The sequence below is a fragment of the Anomalospiza imberbis genome, chromosome 1 (genome assembly GCF_031753505.1).
Source record: "Anomalospiza imberbis isolate Cuckoo-Finch-1a 21T00152 chromosome 1, ASM3175350v1, whole genome shotgun sequence".
NCBI classification, from domain to species: Eukaryota; Metazoa; Chordata; class Aves; order Passeriformes; family Viduidae; genus Anomalospiza; species Anomalospiza imberbis.
The window spans coordinates 146,976,671-146,998,984 of record NC_089681.1 but is presented as its reverse complement, the minus strand read 5'-3'; the positions used below and the strand labels follow the sequence as shown (position 1 = coordinate 146,998,984).

General features: G+C 39.7%; 1 protein-coding gene across 14 annotated transcripts in view; it reads left to right on the top strand.

Annotated features, from left to right (window-relative positions):
- The window catches only part of SCN5A (sodium voltage-gated channel alpha subunit 5), a 210,881-nt gene that overhangs the window by 52,935 nt on the left and 135,632 nt on the right, over window positions 1–22,314 (top strand). For 10 of the 14 annotated variants that reach the window (XR_010994034.1, XM_068175239.1, XM_068175279.1 and 7 more), the window contains 2 exons: window positions 3,321–3,412; window positions 11,630–11,860. Coding sequence is in view for 12 of the 14 variants with exons in the window: in XM_068175239.1 (XP_068031340.1) it covers window positions 3,321–3,412; window positions 11,630–11,860 (323 nt within the window). In the remaining 2 variants the exon portion in view is untranslated. Of the gene's footprint in view, window positions 1–3,094; window positions 3,187–3,320; window positions 3,413–7,801; window positions 8,683–11,629; window positions 11,861–13,184; window positions 13,317–22,314 lie in introns of those variants that run through there. The other 4 variants (XM_068175282.1, XM_068175260.1, XM_068175286.1 and 1 more) reach the window with 4 other exon arrangements.

The following is a 22,314-nucleotide window of genomic DNA, read 5'->3' as shown; positions in this document are numbered from 1 at the left end:
AGATGGGGAGAATCTTTTGGAGGTCAGCACACACTGGGTATTTTTCTCAGCTAAACTTTTCCTCAAGCATCGCTAAGTGCAATTCTCCTGCAACATTTAGTGTCAGGACAAAAACAGAGTCACCATCCTGCTCTCCTGTCTCCTGTCCATCAGGCAGGGGGTAAAAGCAGGGTATAATAATCCATCTGTTTGTGAGTTAGGATGTGAGTTTATTTGTAGGTCTCGGAATTCAGCACAACGTGGAGAATTTCTGTGCATGGATTCTCACTTTTCTAGAAGGAAGGAGGTTTCTGACAGTAAGGTAGAAAGGAGCAGAGAAGAGGACAAGAGGAGCCACGGCTTCCAGCTTTGATCATGAATCTGCTCCTCTTCATCTTGTCAGCTTGGGCAGAGGTTGAGGCATCACCCCCAGCTCTGGGGGCATCTCAGACTGAAACTCAGGTCTGAACATTCAGCGGGGGACACAGTCTGAATACCCCTTAAATTGCCGCTGCATCATCTCTGGATTCTTGGGATGTAGGGAGCAGGAAAGGTGAGAAAGTTTGCTCAGACCTCGAGGTGGACAGTAACCCACAGGGGAATTATTCACTGTGTGTTGGTGGGAACCAGGATTTGGGGCCCATGGGCTGTGGGTTTTCCTCTCTTTTTTCTTTTCTATTTCTAGACTTGAATGGCCACTCAGTGCTCCAGCCCAAGGATCATGAAAAATCCTTAAAGCTTTTCTTATGAGAGGCTTGGGATTCTGTGCTTTCATTCTTTACTACCTTTTGATTTTATTTCCAAATTATATTTCAAATCTTATTTAGAACATCCCTAGAACAGGGGGACCTACAACTGTGAACTATCAAACTTCTTAATATCAAACTATTTTCTTAATACCAAACTATCTCTTCAAAACCAGAATCCATTCCTATTGTTTCTTACTTCAAGGCATATTATTCTGAGACTTTAAGAATAGAAAAATAAATGGAATTCTGGAATAAAAAAAGAAATGGAAAAGTGTTTCCTTGAGCCCATGGGCAGCAGTGAGAGAGTTAAAAGTGGCTGCAATATGATCTTCATATGTACAATGAAACCTCCTTCCCAAGTATGCAAGCAGCAGATAGTACAGAGACTTGGATAATGGAATCTATTCTGATATGATTTAGCCTTCATACAAATCCAATTTGCAAGTAATTTAAAGTAAGATGGATCACACAGGTAACTCTGGTGTTGTCTTTGCTCCTAGCCTGTGTGCTGCCAGAGGTATTTCTGTATCAGCAAACAAAGATGGGCTGGGAATTCAAAATGGAGGAGCCTGGTGAGGGGCAATGAGATTCAGACGGACCAAGGGTTTTGAGCTAACAGAAAATACAATTATTTCACTGATGGTGTTACAATGGGAAGGCCATCATTTGCTTTAGAGTTGTTGCAGAATAGCTTCTTGTCTTCTCTTTTGGGCAGAAACAGCACAGATTGGGCCACAGAGAGTTGTTTTAAATAGCACACTGGAGATTAAAAAGTGCTGCAGGTCTCTGGGGCTTTTTTCCTGTCCTGTGCCAGCAGACACAGCCATGGCTTGTGACCCTCTCTGGGGTCAGGGATGGGTTCAAAGGAAATTATGAAACTGCCCTTGTTTAGTCCTCTCTCCAGGACTAGTGAGTTCCTCTTTCCAGGACAGGTGAGGGAGAGGCAGCTGTAGCTCTGGGTTGGGAAGTGCCCTGTCAAAATCTTAAAGACAATAAAGAATTCCCTGGCTAATGGGAAAATTCAGGATAGGAATTCCAGTTACTTCTCACTCCTTGGTACAAAAGAGCTGGTCAGCAGCATTTTAATTGAAAAAATGATCAAAATAGATCCTAATTGACTATTACAAGCAGCAGTATTATCAACTTCATATGCTTGTTCACATATTCATAATGTGTTTTTACAAATCTCTGGTCAGCAAAACCATATTCCCATCCTAGTGCTTCTCCCCAAATTATTTTTTTTTCTCCACCTTTCATGCTGAAGAAGAATTTGGGAGAGAAGCACAGGGTAAAGCTGGGGAGGAAACAGGTAAATTGTTTCCCAGACTCCCCTGTGAGATTATGAAGAGAAGCAATGTTTTCCTTCCAGGCTATAATCTGGATTAGTAGATATGGAGAGGATGCTTTGTCCTCCCCAGAGGCCTTTGGACAAAGCCCACTTAAGCAGGCTTTTTAAAATAACCAGGTGAGTTTTTTCCATAGCATTTAGAAACAAAGGCTCCAAAGAAGTAGGGCAGTTGAATGAAATTTGGTAGAATTTTAGAAGTAAAATTCAAGGGTCCAAGATCGCTTTTGTTCTGAAAATACAGTGGTGACTATGGTTTTTCTGCATACTGACTGGGAGGAAATAATTTTGTACAACACTGATTAAATGAAACTCATTCCATGACTGGAATGCTCCCTCCTGGGAGCATTTAGCTCGGATGTGATGAGTCTCCAGGATGACCAAGAGAGGCATGGCAGGGAACAGCTGGGAGTGGTATTTTAATAATAAAGAGTTTTTAATAGGATGGCAGTTATATTCATTTAGACTCCATCTTCCCACACCCAAAGGGCATGAAATTGAAATATAAAACAAAATACAATTTAAAGCATCTCTTGAAACCAAAATTTGCTTTACCACAGAAATACAGCATCTTAAACTAAATAACCCAGTTGAAATGTTTGAACTATTTTGCTATGTTGTCCTGTATGTAGTTTTCATGAGCTATTATGTGAAAATTGCTAGAGTATTTGAAGCAGCAAAATAACTCTTAATATTTCCAATAATGTAAAGAATTTTTTTTTTGTTCAACTACGTGATGGTAAAATCTTTAAAGTATTTATGGCTGAACAGCACAATAACAGAGTTCACCCAGTAGGTTTAAAGGATGGATGCCTAATAGAAAAGTTTAATAGTTGAAGTAGCATTTGAAATGATGTGCACTAATAAAAACCTGGGGCAAATGTCATCAAAGAGCAGCCTGAAAAGTGGATGCACCTCTCATTTGGCTGCATTCACTCCACTGTGTATGAATGCTTTCTACATTCAGACAAGTCTCATACTCTATTGTATAATTCCAAATAACTGTGACTTAATTCTACAGGTATGTAGGAGAATTTGTGAATGTAGGCAGTGTTTCACCTCTTCGGACTTTCAGGGTATTGAGAGCTTTAAAAACTATTTCAGTAATCCCAGGTAAGACGCCCTGATCCTTACGTTTTGGCTCTCAGCTACAAGTGATTCTTTCTCTGTCTCTCTTTGTCCCTTTGATTGTTGTTTTTTTGGCTGGTGTTTTGTCATTGTCTGTGTGTGACTTTCCCTTGTTACAGATACATAACTGAATTTGTGGACCTGGGCAATGTCTCAGCCTTACGAACGTTCAGAGTACTGCGGGCGCTGAAAACAATCTCAGTCATTTCAGGTGAAAATCAGGTTAAACACTCGGGCTGCAGTTAAAGCCTACATGCCATTTCCAGTAGCAAACACTGTAATTACGAAAGACTTAACCATAGATACTGATCAGGAAATGGAGGAATGTAGGGAATGTGACCTGTCAATAGACTACACTTTTTCTTACATGTTTTTCCAAAATGGTTTTTGTGGGCAGAAGGAATGAGAGTGCCTCCAAAACTGCAGAGCTCACAAGTGCTGCAGTAAGAACAGTGGCTCATGAGTCACATACATAAAGTGCTCATCTGTGAACCCTATGAAGATGGCAATGAAAATCTTTTAAAACCTTCGGATATTGATTTTTAGAAATGGAAGGTTAATGACCTCGAAATACATATTCATGTTTAAGAGCACATCGATAGAGGAATCTAAATCTATGCTATGAGCTGAGGTTTCAAGACTGCAGGCACAGATATCCTAATTTGTCATGGTGTTTATCCATTTGCATGTGATAGAAACACTGCTGAAATTTTGGGCCTTGAAGAGATTGGAAAACATTTCAGTGTTTATTTTGGTAGGTTCAGCATTTCATCGACTCATGTTTTCTCATATTTTCAAGGATATGATTTCTCCCCTCTTCACCCCTTCAAAAAAAAAAAAAAAAAAAAAAGAAAAACCGGTTTTACAACACATCTGGTAGTGAAAGAAGCTCTTTATATAATCTCTTACTATTAAAAAAATATAAAGCAATTTATGCAGAGATGAGTCCACCGAGGACTAACCATGCAACAAAACTTTATTGCTGAGCATTATCTATGGACAGGTCTCATTCAGCCTCAGTGTTTAACATCTCCAACCTGCATGACAAGGTAGAGAAGATAGCAAAAACCATGCATGGTAGATCCTATCTGTGATAATCCTGAACAGATGTTGGCAATTACATGTTAAAAATATTCAAAACATTGAGAGAACTGCTCAGATTCTCACTCACAGAGCATTAAGGTTAGAAAGACTTTTCCATCCACTCTATTATACACTATAATATCAATCTAAACAAATTATGTGTAGTAAACTTACAGGGATATGTATTAAAACTCATCACCACATGGAGCTAGAAATGGGAATTCAGGAATGGAAGTGTTAAGAAAAAATATATATCTGGGCCTAGAGTTTGGTTCCTCATTCCAATGCCACAGTAATGAAAATCAGGGAAATTACTGGGAAAGCAGGTACTTTTCATTGGAAGTGTGTGTCCAAATTCAGATTTTAAAGAGATTCATTAGGTCCTTGAAACCAGTACCTGTCTTAATTTTTGTCTTTAAGTTTTAAAGAATAATCTATTAGCAGAGATTTGTGGGGATTTTAAAGTTTTCTCTAACAGCATTTCCATTGAGATAGGATTTTTATTTTCCTTTGGAAGCAGAGCTGAGCATAGCTTTACAGATCCTGTGAGACGGTAGTGGCTGCTCAGAGACAAAGCCAGAGTTTGTTTCCTAGATTCCTTTGATTGCAGTTTGAAGACTTAACTTGGAGGGACATCCATCTCCAGGGGACACCTTTCACCTTACATCTTGTCTCAGGCTTGAGTCTTTTCAGAGCAGAGCATGTCCATTTTTCTGAGTAATATATATAACAATTTTCTGCCGTCCTATATCAGAGGAGGAGCTGAAGCTTGTTTTACATCAAATTATAAGATATGACTTAGTGGGGAAAAAGTTGAGTACTGAGATTCAAAATATCCAGATTTAAAAACACCAAAACCCTTCAGTCATATTAAACACTGAGTTGTTCCATTTGTTGGTTAATAGAAGGGAAAAAAAAAAAAAGAGGAGTGTTATTTATTAAAGTAATGCATAATAACTCACATTCTCTTTTTTCATTCTGACTGAATATTTGATTAGTTTTTTGATAACTTCATTTTTATGTACAAGTTCCTGAATTATTTGGTGACATAACTGCATGTAGATATGCTAATAGAATATCTGGCCTTTGATTTTATCATCAAGATTACCTGTGCCCTGAGTATTAAATTACAAATGTGAAGAGCTACAAATTGCCATAGCTGCCATTGAAAACCAGACAGGGCGGGTTTTTTTAATACTAGCAGATCATTTCAGAGGAGTCAGCTCATCTTACAGTTAGGCATATATATTTTAAAAGATACATTGGACATGATGCTGTGGTTTCTCTGGAGATCAGTCTGAGTTTTTAATGATAACATAGGCTTATGCTGAGGTGAAATATTTTCCCCCAGCAGGCTTAAAAATGAAAAGATGATGAGCATTAACATCTTTCATGAGATTTTTGGGGTTAATTGCCATAGCGAGGAGAAGATGCTTGTTATTTTTGCTTCCTCTTTCACATCTCAGATGAAAAACACCAAGTTGTATTCTCCTTTGGAAATATCTGAGCTTTCCCTCAATAAAATTGATCACTTTTCCATCAGGTACTTCTATTTGCACAAACATGCTTGGACTCACCGTGCTCAGTGAAATTGCTTACAGAAAGCCACGGGCCAGGTCCTCCGTGGTGCGAGGCTTCTGTCCAACAAAGCACTTAGAGGCTGCTTTTCAAAGGCATTCTGCTTCACTTGGAATCAATGGGCTTCTCTATTGACTCCAGAGGGAGTCAGTAAAGCTGACAATTAGTGCTTTTTAAAATCTCACCTACCTTTAATGTCTGGTTCTAAGTGCTCAGGCAGGCACAGGGATCTTTAGAGGGACACGGGCTCACAGGGCTGAAAAAGATCGCCTAAATTCAAAGTCCATTCCCCTGGCCTAAGGCTGCATTTAGCACACCTCAAGCATGGCATGGTATTTATTGCCTGACTTCTTTGACACCTTTTTCAAAGGTGGAGGTCCCAGGGTCTTCCTGAGAAGTCCAGGAACCGTTCCAGCGACTCATTGCTTTTGTCCCATTAGAAGATTTGACCCAGGTGGACGGTTCAGATCCAGACCCAACAACACAAATGTTGGCATCTACCAGCCAGCTTCCCTCTCACTGGAGAGCTGGGGCTCAGTTTGAGTGCCATAGTGCCAATATCTCCTGCTCCAAATGTGCATGGACCTGTAGATCCCATCTCTGAATGCAGCCTCCCTCCCTCTTGCTTCATCAGATCTCTCTTTTTTCCCCCTGGAGCTGTGTAAGACATCAGGTCAGTGCCTTATCTCCTGTGGCAGCCCTTAATGTGCCAGAAGACCTCCATGGAACCCCTCATTTTCCCTTTTCTGCACTGAGCACACCCATTTCTTCCTGTTTTCCTGTTGCCCGTGATATTGAGAGGAAAACAAGTTTTGTGCAGGTTCAGGTGCTTACAAATAGGTAACATTTTCTCTATGGGAGCATTTTAAAACCTTTAACTCTCGGTGATTTGATTTACTAATTGGCATCTTGCATGTTCCCATGGCAACTGGATTTATTTGTTTTTCTAGCCAGATAAGAACCATGGTCAGCAGCAGAACAACCCACTGAAGCCATTCATTTGTCTCCCATTAGCATCCCATTACTAGAATATCCAAATCCCAGTGGGCTCAATAGGAATAACAACAGAGGGTCTTGAATCATATTTTATCCTCATGGAAATCACCAATGTTTTTCATAAGTACTAATTGAGATAATATAAACCCTGAGGTACACCCTCTCCATCAACAGACCACAAAAAGCAGGCCATCATCATCATCCTCATCATCACCCCCAGGATTTTGAAAACTGCCTGTATGCAGCTGTATCCAGAGAAGCTCCCCTGCTCTTTCTGGAGCAGGCGTGTACACCACGGACATCTCACACAAAACGACAGGGTACCGGGGAAAGGTGACCTCATAGAAAATTGGGCCAAGGCACTTTGGGGCCTGATCCAGCTCCCATTTAAGTTAGTGTGAGACGAAAGGCTATAAATAGTGCTGTGAATGTTATCCAGTGCCGCTGTGATAGCCAGAACAGAGCTTGGAGAACAAGAATTAAGACTGTGTGGAGGAGACTGACCCCTGTTCACTGCTTCAGTCTCGCTGAAATCCTGCTGCAGGGAAATAAATGTCACCCTTTTGGTGGGTAAATCACTTAACTCAAGAAGTAACTATCCCAGAGGTGAGAAACACATGGCATAATTGTGTTTTCCTTGGAGACTGGCATGTCAGTCGCTTTTCCACGTTAAGCCAGCCTGCAGGAATGCTGACACCAATTCAAGTTTACCAACATGATGTTAAACTCTTTGCTGCCCCATGTCTCAGTAAGTAATGACAAAATACACTCATCAAGGGTGAGCCCTCCTCTCCCTACACATCTGTGACTCATGCAGACATTTACAGGACACAGGTGTATCTTCAGGGAAAGGAATGGGCTCGATGAGGATAACCCTGCTGCAAGTCACACTCTTTTTTTCTATTTTTTTTTGTGCTTTTTTTATTTTTCTTCTTCTTCCCGCTTGTTTCCAGACTGTGCATGAACGTGTCTGGTGTTCTGTAGGTGATTGCCAACATCTGGTATGGATGTCATACTGAATTATGCTAATACTTCCACACATCTCACATAAGGAATGGATGGTTTTGGGATCTTGCCATTTCTCATTGTTTGGTGTTGCTTGCATTTTCTATGGTTTCTGATTTGCATTTGAAAAATGATTATTTTATTAACCTCTGAATGTGATCATTTCTACCTGCCTTAACAGGAGCATTTGGGCCAAATTCTTCTTGCTCTCTGCAGATGTCAGGCTGCCTATACAGCCCTCATTCCACTGATTTTGGATCCCGTGGGTTTTTTCATGTCATGCAAGCAGTATTTGGCCCAGAGGTGTGGAAAGAAGTCAGTGATTCAGAAAAAGCCTGTTATTGATTTACTCCACAGGGAGTAATCTATAGACCCACTGTTATTAACAGCTGTAGATGTTACTCAGCTTTGGATCAGATCCTCAGGTTTCTTCCTGCATGCTGCCTGGTTTGATGTTTGACTTGCAAGAATTAAGTAAATGCCTTTAATGCCCCATAAATAATATCTTCTATTAAGCTATATTGCAGTGCTCTCATTGGCACTATTTCAAAGAAGGATTATTTCTCCAGAAGATTTAACCGTGCTTTAAATTTGAATACATCTAGCATTGCTTTGACAAAACATGGGATTGATTCAGAGATGCAGAGCACCTGCAAGAAGTCCTGAGTGTCCTTAATTCCCCTCAGCCCTTCTGTTTTAGAGGCACAGATAGTTTAAATGAACAATGAATTAAATATTTTCCTTAGCCTTGGCACTTAGTTTTGTCAACTACCTTGATGGATGCTACTTAATTTTCTGATAAAATTTTGGTTTTAAAGGGTGAGAAAAAACAGTTCAGCTCTAAGTATAATGCTCTCCAAATGGTTTTCCTGGAAAGTTTTAACAAAGGACCAGGAGACAGAGTACAAGTTATTTTTAAATGGTCTTTAATTACAGAAATTGTATTACTAAACAATCATTCTCTTAAATTGTTCCAAAGCTTGTAAGCTATGAAAAGAAAACAAAAAATATTAAAAAGCAAGTAAAGCAGAAAACCCTCTAATAGAGAAATTATTAGTTACCTTCAAGGAATGAACTTGTAAAACGAAGAGTATAGAATTGCTATTCTATTTAAAACTCCAGTAAGTAATCTGGGAAAAACATGTTTCATTAAATGACCTTGAAATTGGCATACTGAGGCCTGATTTTGAAAAAAGAGTGTTTTTATTGGTGACTAGAATTTTGTAGGGTTTTTTCTCTAATATTATCCCTAATCATATTAGGACTCCCATTGTTCCTGCCCATATGAGTAAGATTAATTAGTACACTTAGATGGTACAAATACAGACTCCAAGTTTGTATTTGCATTACAAACAAATAAATGCTCTGCAGGGATTTCACAGGGAGTATGGCAGTAAAAGAATTCATAGTAATTTTTCCTTAAGACTCTGTTTGCATTTGGATTTCCCAAGTTTAACCAACTTCAGTGAAGCAACATCTGTGCATTCAAAGGGCAACCAATTATAAGAATCACTGAAAATATTTCAGAATATTAGATTTAAAAAATTAAATATTCTAGTTTATTTGCAAATCTTTTTCCTCACCTCACTACTTGTGTAGGACCTGGCTGTCTTAAAGGTCTTAAAATGCTGGACAAGGGTGACAATTCCTTTCAGAATTGGGCTGCATCTACAATTACTTCCCATTCAGGTAAAAAATATACTCAAGGCTAGGTTAGCAGAAGAGGTTTCATTTTTATTTAGGTATGAAAACAGGCAGCCAAGCCTACAGATGGGTTCAAAAATTCAAAGTCATCCTTTTTCTAAGTATCTGAGTAGAGTTGACCTCATTTGTAAAACCTCTTTCTGGTGAGGATGAGAGGTAGCAGGAAAATCCAGGTTTTGCCTGATGTTTGTCCTGCAATAACTTATGCTTTGTTTTTGAGCAGAGCAGGGAGTTGTCTAACCTCGCCCTCTTTGCCATGCCATGAATTAATTTTGGAGAGGCAAACAGAATTTAGTGGGGAGAGCAGCATCTGACAGAAGGAGAGGACACGGTCTCAAGCTGCATCCAGGGAAATATGGATATTAGGAAAAAGTTTTTCACAGAAAGAGTGATAAAGTTTTCTGGAATGGCTGCCCAGGGAGGTGGTGGAGTCACCATCCCTGGATGTGTTTAACAAAGCCTGGATGTGGCACTGGGTGCCAGGGTTGAGTTGAGGAGTTGGGGCTGGGTTGGACTCGATGATCTTGAAGGTCCCTTCCAACCTGGTCATTCTGGGAATTCTGTGAGCTCCCCACACCTGGTGGATCAGTGCCTTTTGGTTAAATGGGTCATTTTACAGATGTTAATATCATTCACAGATTAGCAATAGCCTATGAAGGAGTGGAGTATTTTAGGGATTGCTGCAGCTGTTCATTCCAGCAGCTCATCCTCATCTGAGAAACCCCTCACTCTAACCAGAGATTTTTAAGCAAAGCCAAAAGCTAATTTTGCTTTCCTATGAGTCCTGAAGTACATTTTCACATTATTTCCAATCTCACAGCGCTAGCACAGCCTTTGCGGCTGCCAAACTCTTGGGGTGGAATTCCAAGGAACTGAGATTTAATGTGTATGTTCATATTCAGTGAGCAAATCAATGTGCTTCTGAATATTGCCCAGGAGAATTCCTCCTGTTTCCTCTTTGCATTTTCTTTTTTTCTATTTAAATCAATTTCTCTTATTGCTCCCATACTGGTGACACAGATTATCAGAAGCACTTATTAGTACTTGCCAGTATTAATTAAATATAAATAGGAAAGAAATTACAAAATTGCCACCAATGTGCAGCTGATATTAATGTCCAGCTGCAGCCCACCAGTTCAGAAGAGAAGGGTATTTTTTTAAAAAAGGAATGGGGCTTTCTGTTGTATCATGTAATATTCAATCAGCTCAAACAGTGCTGATCTCCAGGAACACTTCAAAAGCAAGAACTATCACTTGAGAAAACAGTATAATTATTTATATCTGAATATTTAAGGAGGAATAAACTGAAGCTAGTGTTACAGGGTGAAATAATAGAAGAGAAGTTAATTTGTGTGACCCAAGCCTTTGGTGTTACGCAATGGGATTATTTTCTACTTTGGCAGCATACTATAAAACTACTAACTTTGCCCAGGTAGTGATGGAGCCTCAGGTTGTTTTACTCAAATAATTTCCTCCTCTGCATTTATTTGATTGCCTGTATTTGGCTTTTTTCTAATCCCAAATTCTTGTTGTCTTAAGCAAATTAATTGAAGGCAGAGGAATTATTCATATGAGGACAGCATGTTGGATTTGGCACTAAAATATGTAAAATAGTCAGGGGATAAACAGCATTTCCATACCTCTTCATCTGTTTATATGAGGGATAAAGTTATCAGAATCACCTGAGAGATTTAAAAGCAATTCATGTTCTCAAAATTCAATGGGATTTAGGCTTTACTGCCTTTACTGCAGCTCCATGAAAATATAAAACATTCCATATTTCCTTTATCCACTGATAGTTTCATAGCTCACTGTCCCTCCATCCAGTTCTTCTTCATTTTTCAAATCAGTGCTTGTGCAATTCCAGGACTTTTGTCCAAAAGCAGGCCAAACTAGACATTCATAATGATCACTTGTCTCTCGTTTCTGACATCCAGTTGCAAAAACATACTCAAAGCCCTATAGATTTCCCTTTCCATGGAGATTTTCATCATGAAAAGCAGCTGTCTGCAGACACATTTCAGTCTCTCAGTCTATAAACTCTTGGCTTTTATCTCCCTAGGACTGAAGACCATTGTAGGGGCACTTATCCAGTCTGTTAAGAAACTTGCAGATGTGATGATCCTGACCGTTTTCTGCTTGAGTGTCTTTGCCCTCATAGGCCTCCAGCTCTTCATGGGCAACCTGAGACACAAATGTGTCAGGGATTACACCATGTTTAACTTCACCAATGGCTCCTTGTACTTGGATGGTAGGACGTGGAACAACTCAGAGGAATTTCTTAGTGATCCAGGTAAGCTCCTCTTTGCCCTTTAATCCAGTTCCTGGTCATTTGAGGTTTGGAGTTTTTTGTTTGTTTATTTGTTCTGAGGTGGTTTTTTTTTTGGTTTTTTGTTTTTTTTTGATGGTTTTATTTTTTTTGTGATTTTTTTTTTTTATTAAATTATATTGATGAAGATCTGTACATGAATCAGCAAAATGCGACTACTGGCTCATCATGATGTCAATGTGGTTTTGAAAGACGTAGGTACCTTTCTCTGAATCTCTATGGTGCCTTCACAGCTCATGCTGAAAATACTTCTGGTGCTTTCCTCTGAAGTCCTAGCTGCCTCGCTGTTGATTTTCACCTGTTTAGGGGATCTTATATATTTTTAAAGCTCTGTTTTCTGGAACTGAGCAATCACATGAAAATTTCAACCCTGTGTGTGTGGGTCTGGTTTGCATGCTGTTTCTCTGAAGAAAATTTATAGCTCTTGCATTTTCTAGAAAAAACTTCAATATTTGAGTTAATGGCCTTAAAAAAATTCAAAATGTAAAGCAAAGCAATTCAGTCTTTATTGAAAGAATTGCTGAAAACCCCAAGAGAATTTTTTTAAGGAAATATTTTGCTGTTTGAGCCTAAATCATTATTTGGGTCAGGCCATCCTGTACAAACTCATGACCAACGACCTTTTGTATTTTATTTATTTTAAGGAGAAAAATTAACCGCATAATCAACCCATTAACTGGCATTTTGGTTGAGAGGCAGTGTCATACTATCATGGGGTAGCTCTGCTTTGACTCTGTGGACCCTACAGTCCTACATCTCCAGCCACCTGCATTTTAAAACCCCCAAATGTGACTCGTGGGAGTTGCCTGGTTTGACCCAGGGCAGGGATTTGGCCAAGGGCAGTCCCTCCATTCCCCACTGGTGACTTCTGGCCTTTCTGCTCAGTTCCTCTCCCTGTCTCTGAGAACCCTGGAACCAGTGGCGTTAAGGAGGTTTCCTTCAAGGAATAAAAAGCTCACCATGGGTGTCTTTAGGGCATGATGTGGTTGATGCAGCATTAAGGAAGGACAGGTGGCAAAGCTCTGGCTGAATGAGGGTCGTCTTTGGAACTGGCCCTGACCATCAGCTTATGTGTCCTCTCCATGCCCTTGTATCAGAGCCCCTTATCAGCTGAAAGGGGAAAAAGCTCTTGGAATTCTGTTGGATGGTGTGGAACCTGCTGAAGTGTTATCCCATCCATGCTACCCCTGCTTCCAGTGAGGAGCTAGTGAAGATATTTGTGCACCTGTGCTGGATTAAGGCACCTCAGGGCTCCTCTACCCACAGATAACTGAGAGCTGTGTGAGGAGCTGCTTTCCCTCTCTCACAGAGGCATTGAGGGATAAAACAGTGATGGCTGGAAGCATAAAGCCCTGCAAGAAAGGTGGAAGGAAGAAATGGGGCTGTGAAGATAGTCTGGCTCTCTGGAAATGGAAATAGGGTAAATGTGATACAGGATAGTCTATTAACATACAGATAATGTCAGGGCCAGCTGCAGCATTGCTTTAAATGCAAGGAATTGTACAGCTGCTCCAGCATACCATGAGCAAGTTTATTTATGTAGTCCTGTTATGGGGAGGAGAGCAGACAATCCCAGAAATCTGTATAGGAAATCCAGCAATGGTTAATAGGGTCATGGAAATATACTTGCTATCACTAGAGGAGATTTGCCTGTTACTGAGATAACCAACTTGGTGAGATAATGGATTAAAGTGAATTAAATTTTGACCACTTGGTATTACTAGGAAGTAATAATAATAATATTACTTAGTATTTTAATAATACCTGAAAATAAAGACATGGTGCATTATGGCAAACAGTTGTCACTTACTTTGGATAGACACAAATGATTAAAATTATGAAAATGTTGAGGCAATGCAGCAGGCCCCTGAAGACCTAGAAGAATAGTAGATTTATAAGAAAAAAGTAGTGATCTCTGAATAAGAACAATGAAGCCTTCCTCAAAATGCTGAAGAAGGAGGCTTAGCTATTAGGCAAGAGAGATCAGTATTAAGTAGGATTTTCATTTAACATTCCCTATTGCACTAAAGTGATTCAGAAATGGAAAGACTGGCTCATTTTGTGACTAGATGGGATAGTGCTTTGTATTTCATTTTGCATAAGTATTATGGTGAAATGAAGTGACCGTTTAAAGGAGAGGCACTGACCACAATTTAATAACAGTCCAAATTTCAAGTACTGCAGGGAATTAAGCAATACACACTGTTAGATTAAAGTGTAGGTAGACAAAATTAGATAAAAAGAGGAATATATTAAGAAACAGAATCACGCCAGTGTTTATTCTGAAGAAGACCTAGAGAAGAAAATTGGCCAACATGTTGAGATAGTAGAGTTCACTCAAAGGGAGCACAGACAATTACAAGAGCTCTTTGGAGATTTCAAAACCAATGTGTCTGAGTCATTTAGTTTGGAGCAGGGATACTGATCTAAAAAACCCAGAAAACAGAAACCTGAATTCTGTCAGAGATCCATAATAATACTTTATAGAAAAAGAGGGATGTAAAGAAATAAAGTGCAAACGACTGAAAATTAAATTGGAGAAATTCTGTTCATCAGGACACCAAAACAGAGAATTAAAATGGGGTGATGTGACAGTTCAGCTCTTCTTGAAGAGCAAAAATTTGCTTTGGATTCTTTTAGAATATTTTAATCTTTTAAAGGGCAGCAGGGAGCCTCTGACATGGCATCAGCTTCCTCCTGTGCCTTGTAACCATTTTTTGCATGAATGAAAAAACAGAAATCAGTAAAACCCCTTAAAATGGTAATAGAGGGAAGAATTGCTTGGTGCTGCAGAGGAAATAGTTGAGAGATTTAGTCATGAGGTGTGAAGGAAGATAAGAACTTGGTTTTGAGTCTTTCAGAGCCCTTTTTAGTTCGAGATAACTGTGTGCTGTGGGCATTTGCTACAGGGGACATTTTGGTTGTGTCTATGGCATGGCCTGGGATAGCTCCAGGTCTACTTTTTTATTCAAAACTTACTTCATATCTGGACAAAGTTCTGTAATCTTTCCTTATCTTATCTGCTTTCAGCCTCTAGGCAGGAATTTTTTTTTTTTCTCATCTGTCTTCTCGAGCCTTTCGTTTTGGTTTCATATACAGGGAAAAATGTCAGTTTATAAACTTTGTGCCATCACTGGCTTAACCACAGTTATGTGGTAGCTCTTGATTTTTGGTTTATTCCTGAGGAAATAACAAGCACAACCCCAGATCTCTGGAACTCCTTCCCTTAACTCCATACCCACGGGTACTTTCCTGTTCTACCAGTGTGTTCAAGAAAAGTTTTTTTCTATAAATATTGTCAATCTTGTATTGCAAGGTTGCTAATATTGTTGAGAATTGTTGGGTTTTCCCCTCCATCTGCCATGAGATGATCACACACTAAATCCTATGAGGAATTCCTGCCTGTCCACCCAACATTTTGCTTGTTCTTGCCATCATTTCAATGGCTTCTGCAGCTGGAGGAAGTGCCAGGTAACTTGGGAAGAAAGAGGCAAAATTATAAGCATGGAGATCCAGTGGGAAAATTCAAACTGGCTCCCATTTATGTTCACTAAACACTAGAAAATAAAAGTCCTAGAATATAAAAGTGTAAGCAAATATTCCTGATTAGACTATCAAGAAGGGAAGTGTCCAGGCATTGTCATTAAAAGCTTAATTCTGTGGAAGAAACTTCTGCTAAGTTACTGTGGGTGCTTCTGATGTCTCAGTTTAATTACTGGGCACAGCAGTCATGGTAAGATGAGACAAATTTTTAGTCTTTCCTCAACTCACAGTGGAGATTCAGGTCTAAAATCTGCCTTTAGCTGGGCGCCTCTCTTCAGCATGAACGAGAGAACTTTTATATTCTTTCTACCCATTGAAATTGCTCAGAAATTAAACAGGAAACTCTAAGAGGAAGGCTTATCAGAAAAATTATTCCATTCTGGCTTTGTCTCCAATGGGTAATGCTTACCACTGCAAACCTAGAGAAGGGGAAAAATTAAGATTAAGGGAGAAGTAGCTCATCAGGTCTCCCAGTTTCCTCTGTGCAACTACTCTTTGAATGAATGGATTGTGGGATGAGAGACAGCTGAGCATCAGATAAAATCAGGCTAAAAAATTCTTCATGTCAAGTGCTGGTGGTAAAATTGCAATCATTCATCTGGGAAAATGGTGACTACTGATAGGTAATTATTTTCCTACCTGCAGTTCTAGATTTGGTAGGAGATTGTGATCAATAAGCCCAAGGAGGATTATTTTTAGACATTAATAATAACAAACCTGGAAGACTGGAGTTTTAGATGCAGCAGTGATTGTATATAAAAAATGAAATAAAGGGGGAAAAAAGGTTGAAAATAATGATAGTTTACATCCACAGCATTATGAAAATTATGAGATCAATATATCAATATCAAAGTAATTGTGCTGTTGGTTATCATTAGGAGAGTTAATAGTTTAGAAATACCAACTAAAAAACGGTAAGCCTAATTTCAATACTTGTAAAGATTTCTAGGAAAGCAGCTCCAAATAACAGTCTTGAAAGCCTGTCTTGGGTTGTGGTGTTTAAATTAAAGATGTTTTTGATGAAGTGAAGCTTCATGAACGTGCGCTTTAGAACAGATTAAAAGCTATAGGATGTCAGATATGTCACTGGCTTAGAGAAGTACCAATGGGCTGGGTGTAGTTGGTTCATGTAGCTCGTGATTTTAGAATCTTTAATGTCATTTATGTATTCCATTATGAAAATGGATTATTGACTAGTCAGTAAGTAGAAATCTGAGTCCTTTTGTTGAGCAGGGTTTAATGTAAGGGCTAAAAGCATAAGAAAAAATGCTTTAAAGAAGAACCTTAAAACTATAATTAAATTATATAAAGTCACTTATGGAATGATAGTCTTGAACCCCAGCATTTTCTTTTACTTTACACTAAATATCTTAAGACACTCTGAAAGACTCTTGTTTTCAAATTGTTCTATATATGTTTTCCTCTCAAAATCAGAATCTTTTAAGGTAAAAAAGAGCAACCCTGTAATTTCCGTTAGATAGTCTTGTTCAAGCAATTGACATTAAAAAAAAATTAACAAGTAAAATAAATGAATGTTCAAGCTTTATGAGCCTTTTAGTGGGAAGAATCAGCTACTATTTTTATAGCTGAAAACAGGTATTTCAGGGTTGTTATTTTTTTTCTTCTAGAGTAGTTTCTGGCATTCATTTCATGGCAGTGATTTTTCCCTTCTTCTGGAGTCAAATTGTGTGGTTAGCAGTGATCTGGGGGAAAAAACAAAACAACTTTTAAAAGAAAAAAATCCAGATTAAGATTAATATATATATTTTTTTTCACCTCCAGTTAGACCCAGAAGACTTAGGGTTCCTTCAGGTTCTATATTTAGGAAGATGTATGGAGTATGTGAAGTTTTGGGAATACCCATCCACGTCATGCTATTGGGCACTTGAGAAGGGATCAAAGGCTTGTGTGGAACAGATGCTGAGGCATAGATGTGTGAATATATAGCAATGTACATCTGCATGTAGATGAGGCTGTGGGTATCTTCTCTAAGCTCTGTTCCTGATTGTTATCTCTGCCTGATGGAATCATTTTTGTTTCCAAAACCACTGAAATGGAGCTCTATGAACAGATACTCTGAATCCGTATGGGAATTGTAGATAAAAGAATTTTGTCCAAGTCAGATAATAAATGTAGCCAGTTTGGGGAGAGCTGAAGTGTTTGAGGCGTTGTCTGAGGTGGTAATAGAAGACAGCGAGTGTTTGATGAATAATTATGGAGGTGGGAGGAAAGAGAGAAGCAATAAATCAAGCTGGGACTGGAATAGGTGTTTTATTATATATGATTGTGAATGAACCAGTAATTAAAACAAGGAACCTCTCTGGGCTTTCAGATGGTGCTTGTCAGCATGGAATCTATTGACATTAACTGTAAATATTGTGGCTTTGTTCAAGCACTGTGGGTCTTTTGATAAATAGCTTCATCAATGCTCAAAACTTAATGCTCTGATGTGTTATTAACATGGGTATTGTACCTGTGCACTTTAATTTTTTAAGCTAAATAGAAAAAGAAAACCCCATCAGAAGTGCAAGGATCAGAAAAACATAGGAATTGATAATGCTGAATCCAATACAGTCTCTTCCTGACCATCCAGTAAGATTTTTTTCAGCCTTGTGGTGAAAGATGATTTTGTATTGTGAATATTTGAAATATTTTGTGAATCAGGAGGATTTCTACCTCAGTTACACCTTTTGTTCTCATCACTGCTCATAGAAAGGAGAGATCTACTTGAGGAAAGATCTGCCGTGGAGAATTCAGACGAAACATTTTCAGTTTCCCTGCACCTTCAAATTGTTCATAAACTACAGAATTAAAACACCACCTGGCTTGAGCAGTGATGTGCATTTACAAGGACTGTCTATGTGCCCATTAAGGTCTGTCCATGGACTGCTCCATGCTCCAGGTTCAGTGATAAAGTGCATTGCAAAGGCAAGAGCATCTTCTGCCTTACCTCTGAGCACTCAGCCCAGGTGCACCGTGAGCAGAGAAAAGCTTGCATTGCTGCTTGCTCTTATTGCACTGCTTTTAAGGAATAAGTAAAGATATATTTTCTCCTGATAATTTCCATCAGTGCTGAACTCCTCCAGGTGAGGTAGAGATAAAATATGGGAATTCCCTGGCTCAATCTGGCCTTGGCATACCTAGAGCAGCATCTCTCTGTGCCACTGAACAGTCCCATTTGCTCCAGAAAATGATTAATAGAGCTCAAAGTATAGATATTTTTCTCATTTTCTATTAACAATGACTGTTGTAACTCAGGATATCCTTATCTACACGGGCAACAAATCTTTCTTTGAATGTTTTGTCCACAGGGGCAGCCTGCAGCAGCAACTTCAGCAGTTCAAATGGGAAATACAGTGAAAAATATTTCCTTTAGTTTTGAAAATTCTTCTTTTCTTTTCCCCCCTTCCATTTTCTTAAGGCAAAAAGCATTGTTATCATGTTCTTGTCACTAGGAGCACACAAAGCTCCCTGTTCTCTTTTTCCAGAATACATGCTATTTTTTACTGTGATAGTCACCTTTTTTCCTAGGATAAAAGATGCCCATTTTTTCAATTGCTGCTCTTCCTAAATTTTCCTAGTCATTCTCATTACTTCTCAATACTTTCCAGTCTGGCAGGTACCCTATTGAAAGCATTCAAAGTGGTATTTCTTGAGATTGTCAAGACCAACCATTACCCCAGCACTGCCAAGTCCACCAATAAACCAATAAGTCCCCAGGTGTCACATTCACACATCTTTTAAACACCTGCAGGGGTGGTGACTCCACCACCTCCCTGGCCTGATAACCCTTCCCATGAGGAAATATTTCCTAATATCCAATCCAAACCTCCTCAAATGCAACCTGAGGTCATTTCTCCCAGTCTTATCATCACTTTTTCCCTGGGAGAAGATTGACCCTGACCTGGCAACTCACTCCTGTCAGGGAGTTGTAGAGTGAGAAGCCTTTCCTGCCCTCCAGGAGATCAGCACTCCCACCCAGCTTGGTGTCATCTGCAAATTGGCTGAGGCTGCACTTGATCCCCTTGTCCATATTGCTCCATCCTTGCCCTCCTGTATGCCAATATTACACTTTACTCTGATCACAGCTTCCTGTTGCATAAAAGTGTTGACATAAAAACCCTACCAAAATAAGAATCCATCTCTCTTATCTGAACTTACACAGGAAATTTAAGGACTGACAAGATTATGAATAGGTGAGACTTTCTCCTTCTCTGCTTTACTTCACTTTCTGACAGCTTAATATTCTAGTTTGCATTTCTCCACTCCTTTTTTTAGTGGAGTAGGTATCTCTAGTGTTCCTCATTCAGTCCATGCCTCAGACTTTATTTACCTGGAAAATACAGTGTATAGAAGATGTTGTTACCTCTCTGCTCACCTTCTCTTTCCCTTGTACTTATAAATGTAACAAAGAAGTGAGGGTACAGCCCTTTGTTAGCCCACAGAGATCCTGCATGCTGACTTTTCATCTTAACCTATGTTTTCTGTCTCCCAGCCATTTTTGATCCAATTTGTTTGTTTTCTTTATCACAATAAATGCAGAAGTTGGGTTTTTTTTCTATTTTCTATCATCTGTCTGTAATCACAAATGCATTTGATCTTTGTAGCAGCTTTTGATTTTAATTCTTTTGTGCGAAACATATGAAAAAATTCCACAAAACACAAAACGTCTACAAAACTTCCAGAGAGCACACTTAGCACTTTGCTGCCTATTCATGGTGGAGCATGTGTCTAAACAAGTGGTACTAAATGTGCTTTTAGTTACATGCTATGCACCCTACGGCCCTAAGAGTGGGGGTCTGAGTGACTGGTGAGGCACAGAGGCATTGAAGGAGGTTATCTGAAGATGTTTAAAAGCCAACATGTGTGTTTATTGCTAGTCATTGTCTCCTGTCTTGTCTTCCTGGGGATGCTCCTGGGCTTGGCAAGGTCCCCAAGCCAATTTGAAAGCATCTAAATTCTCTGCTCTCCCCTAGTGCACACCTCCAAAAGCTCCTGATGTGCTTTTCCTCCTCTCCTGATGTGCTTTTTGTTCCCTCAGACCATGTGAGCAGCACAAACCAGGTACTGTGGATCTCTGAGGCTTTCAGAGCCTCTTCCTAGTGCACGGGAGCCATCTAGCTCAAGAGGGCTTGATTGATATTTTTAGTGGCTTTTTCACAAACGGGGAAAAAGCTGTACTATCAAAATTGGAGACATTTTCTGTGCTGTGGCGACTGCTGAGCCTGGCAGGGAAATTGTTTCTTTGACTTGTCTGCAGAGTGGGGAGAAGCACTAACAGGAGCCTACTAGAGAGACTCAAACGGAAGGAGACCACTTTCCTCCCACCACCTGGTTGTATGATTTTCTACAACCTCCTCCCAGCCCCTCCATATCTCCTGCAGGACAACTCATGCCCAGAATTCCACAAAATTCTTTGTGTTTACCACGAAGTCGTGCAGTTGCCAGTGCTGTACATAAAGTTGTCCCCTTGATCTCTGCTCCCTCTACCCACCCGACCATCTTGACCATAAGTCCTTCTGTTCCTTTTTGAACTGAAGTTTTGGAAATGTCCTTCCAAATGTGGTGTGGAGGCATCAGAGAGCTGGGCTGGAAGAGATTTCCCAGGGAAAGAGGGAGGAGGGGAAGCAAGGACAAGAGAGCACCCAAGAGCCTCTGAAACTCAGCAGAAGGGTCAGCAGCAGCAAATGCCAGGGGACAGCAAAAGAGACCCAGATCTCCTGTCAGGGGCTGAGCAACAGGAGAGTAACTGATTATTATAATTATTTACGACCCCTTTTAGCTGGCAAGAACTAACCAGCAGTTCCATTTTTTCCCCAAGCATTCTCTCCTAATAACACCCTTAATACAGCCTGTTCCATGGCTTTCGTGAGGCATGTTTTTCATCTTCAAACTCAATTTCATTTATTAGAGGCTTCGCCGTGTGTGACACAGTGTGCACACAGCAAGTGCAGCGAGGATTCGTTTTAATTATCGTGTATTACCAGGAGGCAAAGCGCGTTTGCGCCAGCGGGCAAAAGGGTGAGGAGGGGGTGTTGTCTATTTCCTCTCCATGCCACGTATCACAGCCGTAAGGAGATGGAGCTTTCTGAACTGCATTTTAAATTTGGAATGGGGACGTTGGGTGGCTGTCAGTGCTCTGTGCCAGCCCCAGAGCAGGGAGAAAGTCTCCAAGCAGTGAGTGCCCGTGTGGCTGCAATAAATAGTCTGAGATAACAAACACCTCTCTGAAGTTTTTGTTAGAAAGTCAGCCAGAGGACTGTTCTCTGGGCAGTGACTAATGATATTTGAATGTTGCTCTTTATGCAAGTGTGATAATATATAGAGTTGTTGTGGTGGTTTAATTGGAATTAATTTGTTGTAAGTTGAGTCAAAATAACATTTCAGGCGGGCCTTCAAAAGAGGAGCAGAAACTGGAGGCAGAAGCTGTTTTTTCCAAGCTGACTCCAAACCTTTTTCAGTTTTCTGAATGAGAAAAATTTCCTTTCCTTCACACAGAAATGAGGAAGGTTTCTACTCTGCAGTCTATGTACCCAACTGGCTTTCTGCTCAGTTGTGTGATAAAGGTGTGGAAAGCACAAGCTGGAGCATATTTTTAATTGAAATAATTTTTTTTTTTAAGAAGCTTGATTTTTTTTTCCCTCCTTGTTAATTTGAAAAGTGGAGACATTGTGAAGGTTAACTCTGTTAGAATCACTGTATGTGGGAGGGAGCAATGCAGAAAGATATTGAGAAATCAGAAAAAGTGTAGAATGAAACAGACAAAATGATGAGGAACTGACTCTGGGAGGAAGATATTGCAAGAATAGACATGGAAAATTTGTGGTTTTACCCACTTGCATATAGTGACTTTAAAATTATGGCCACTGTTATTT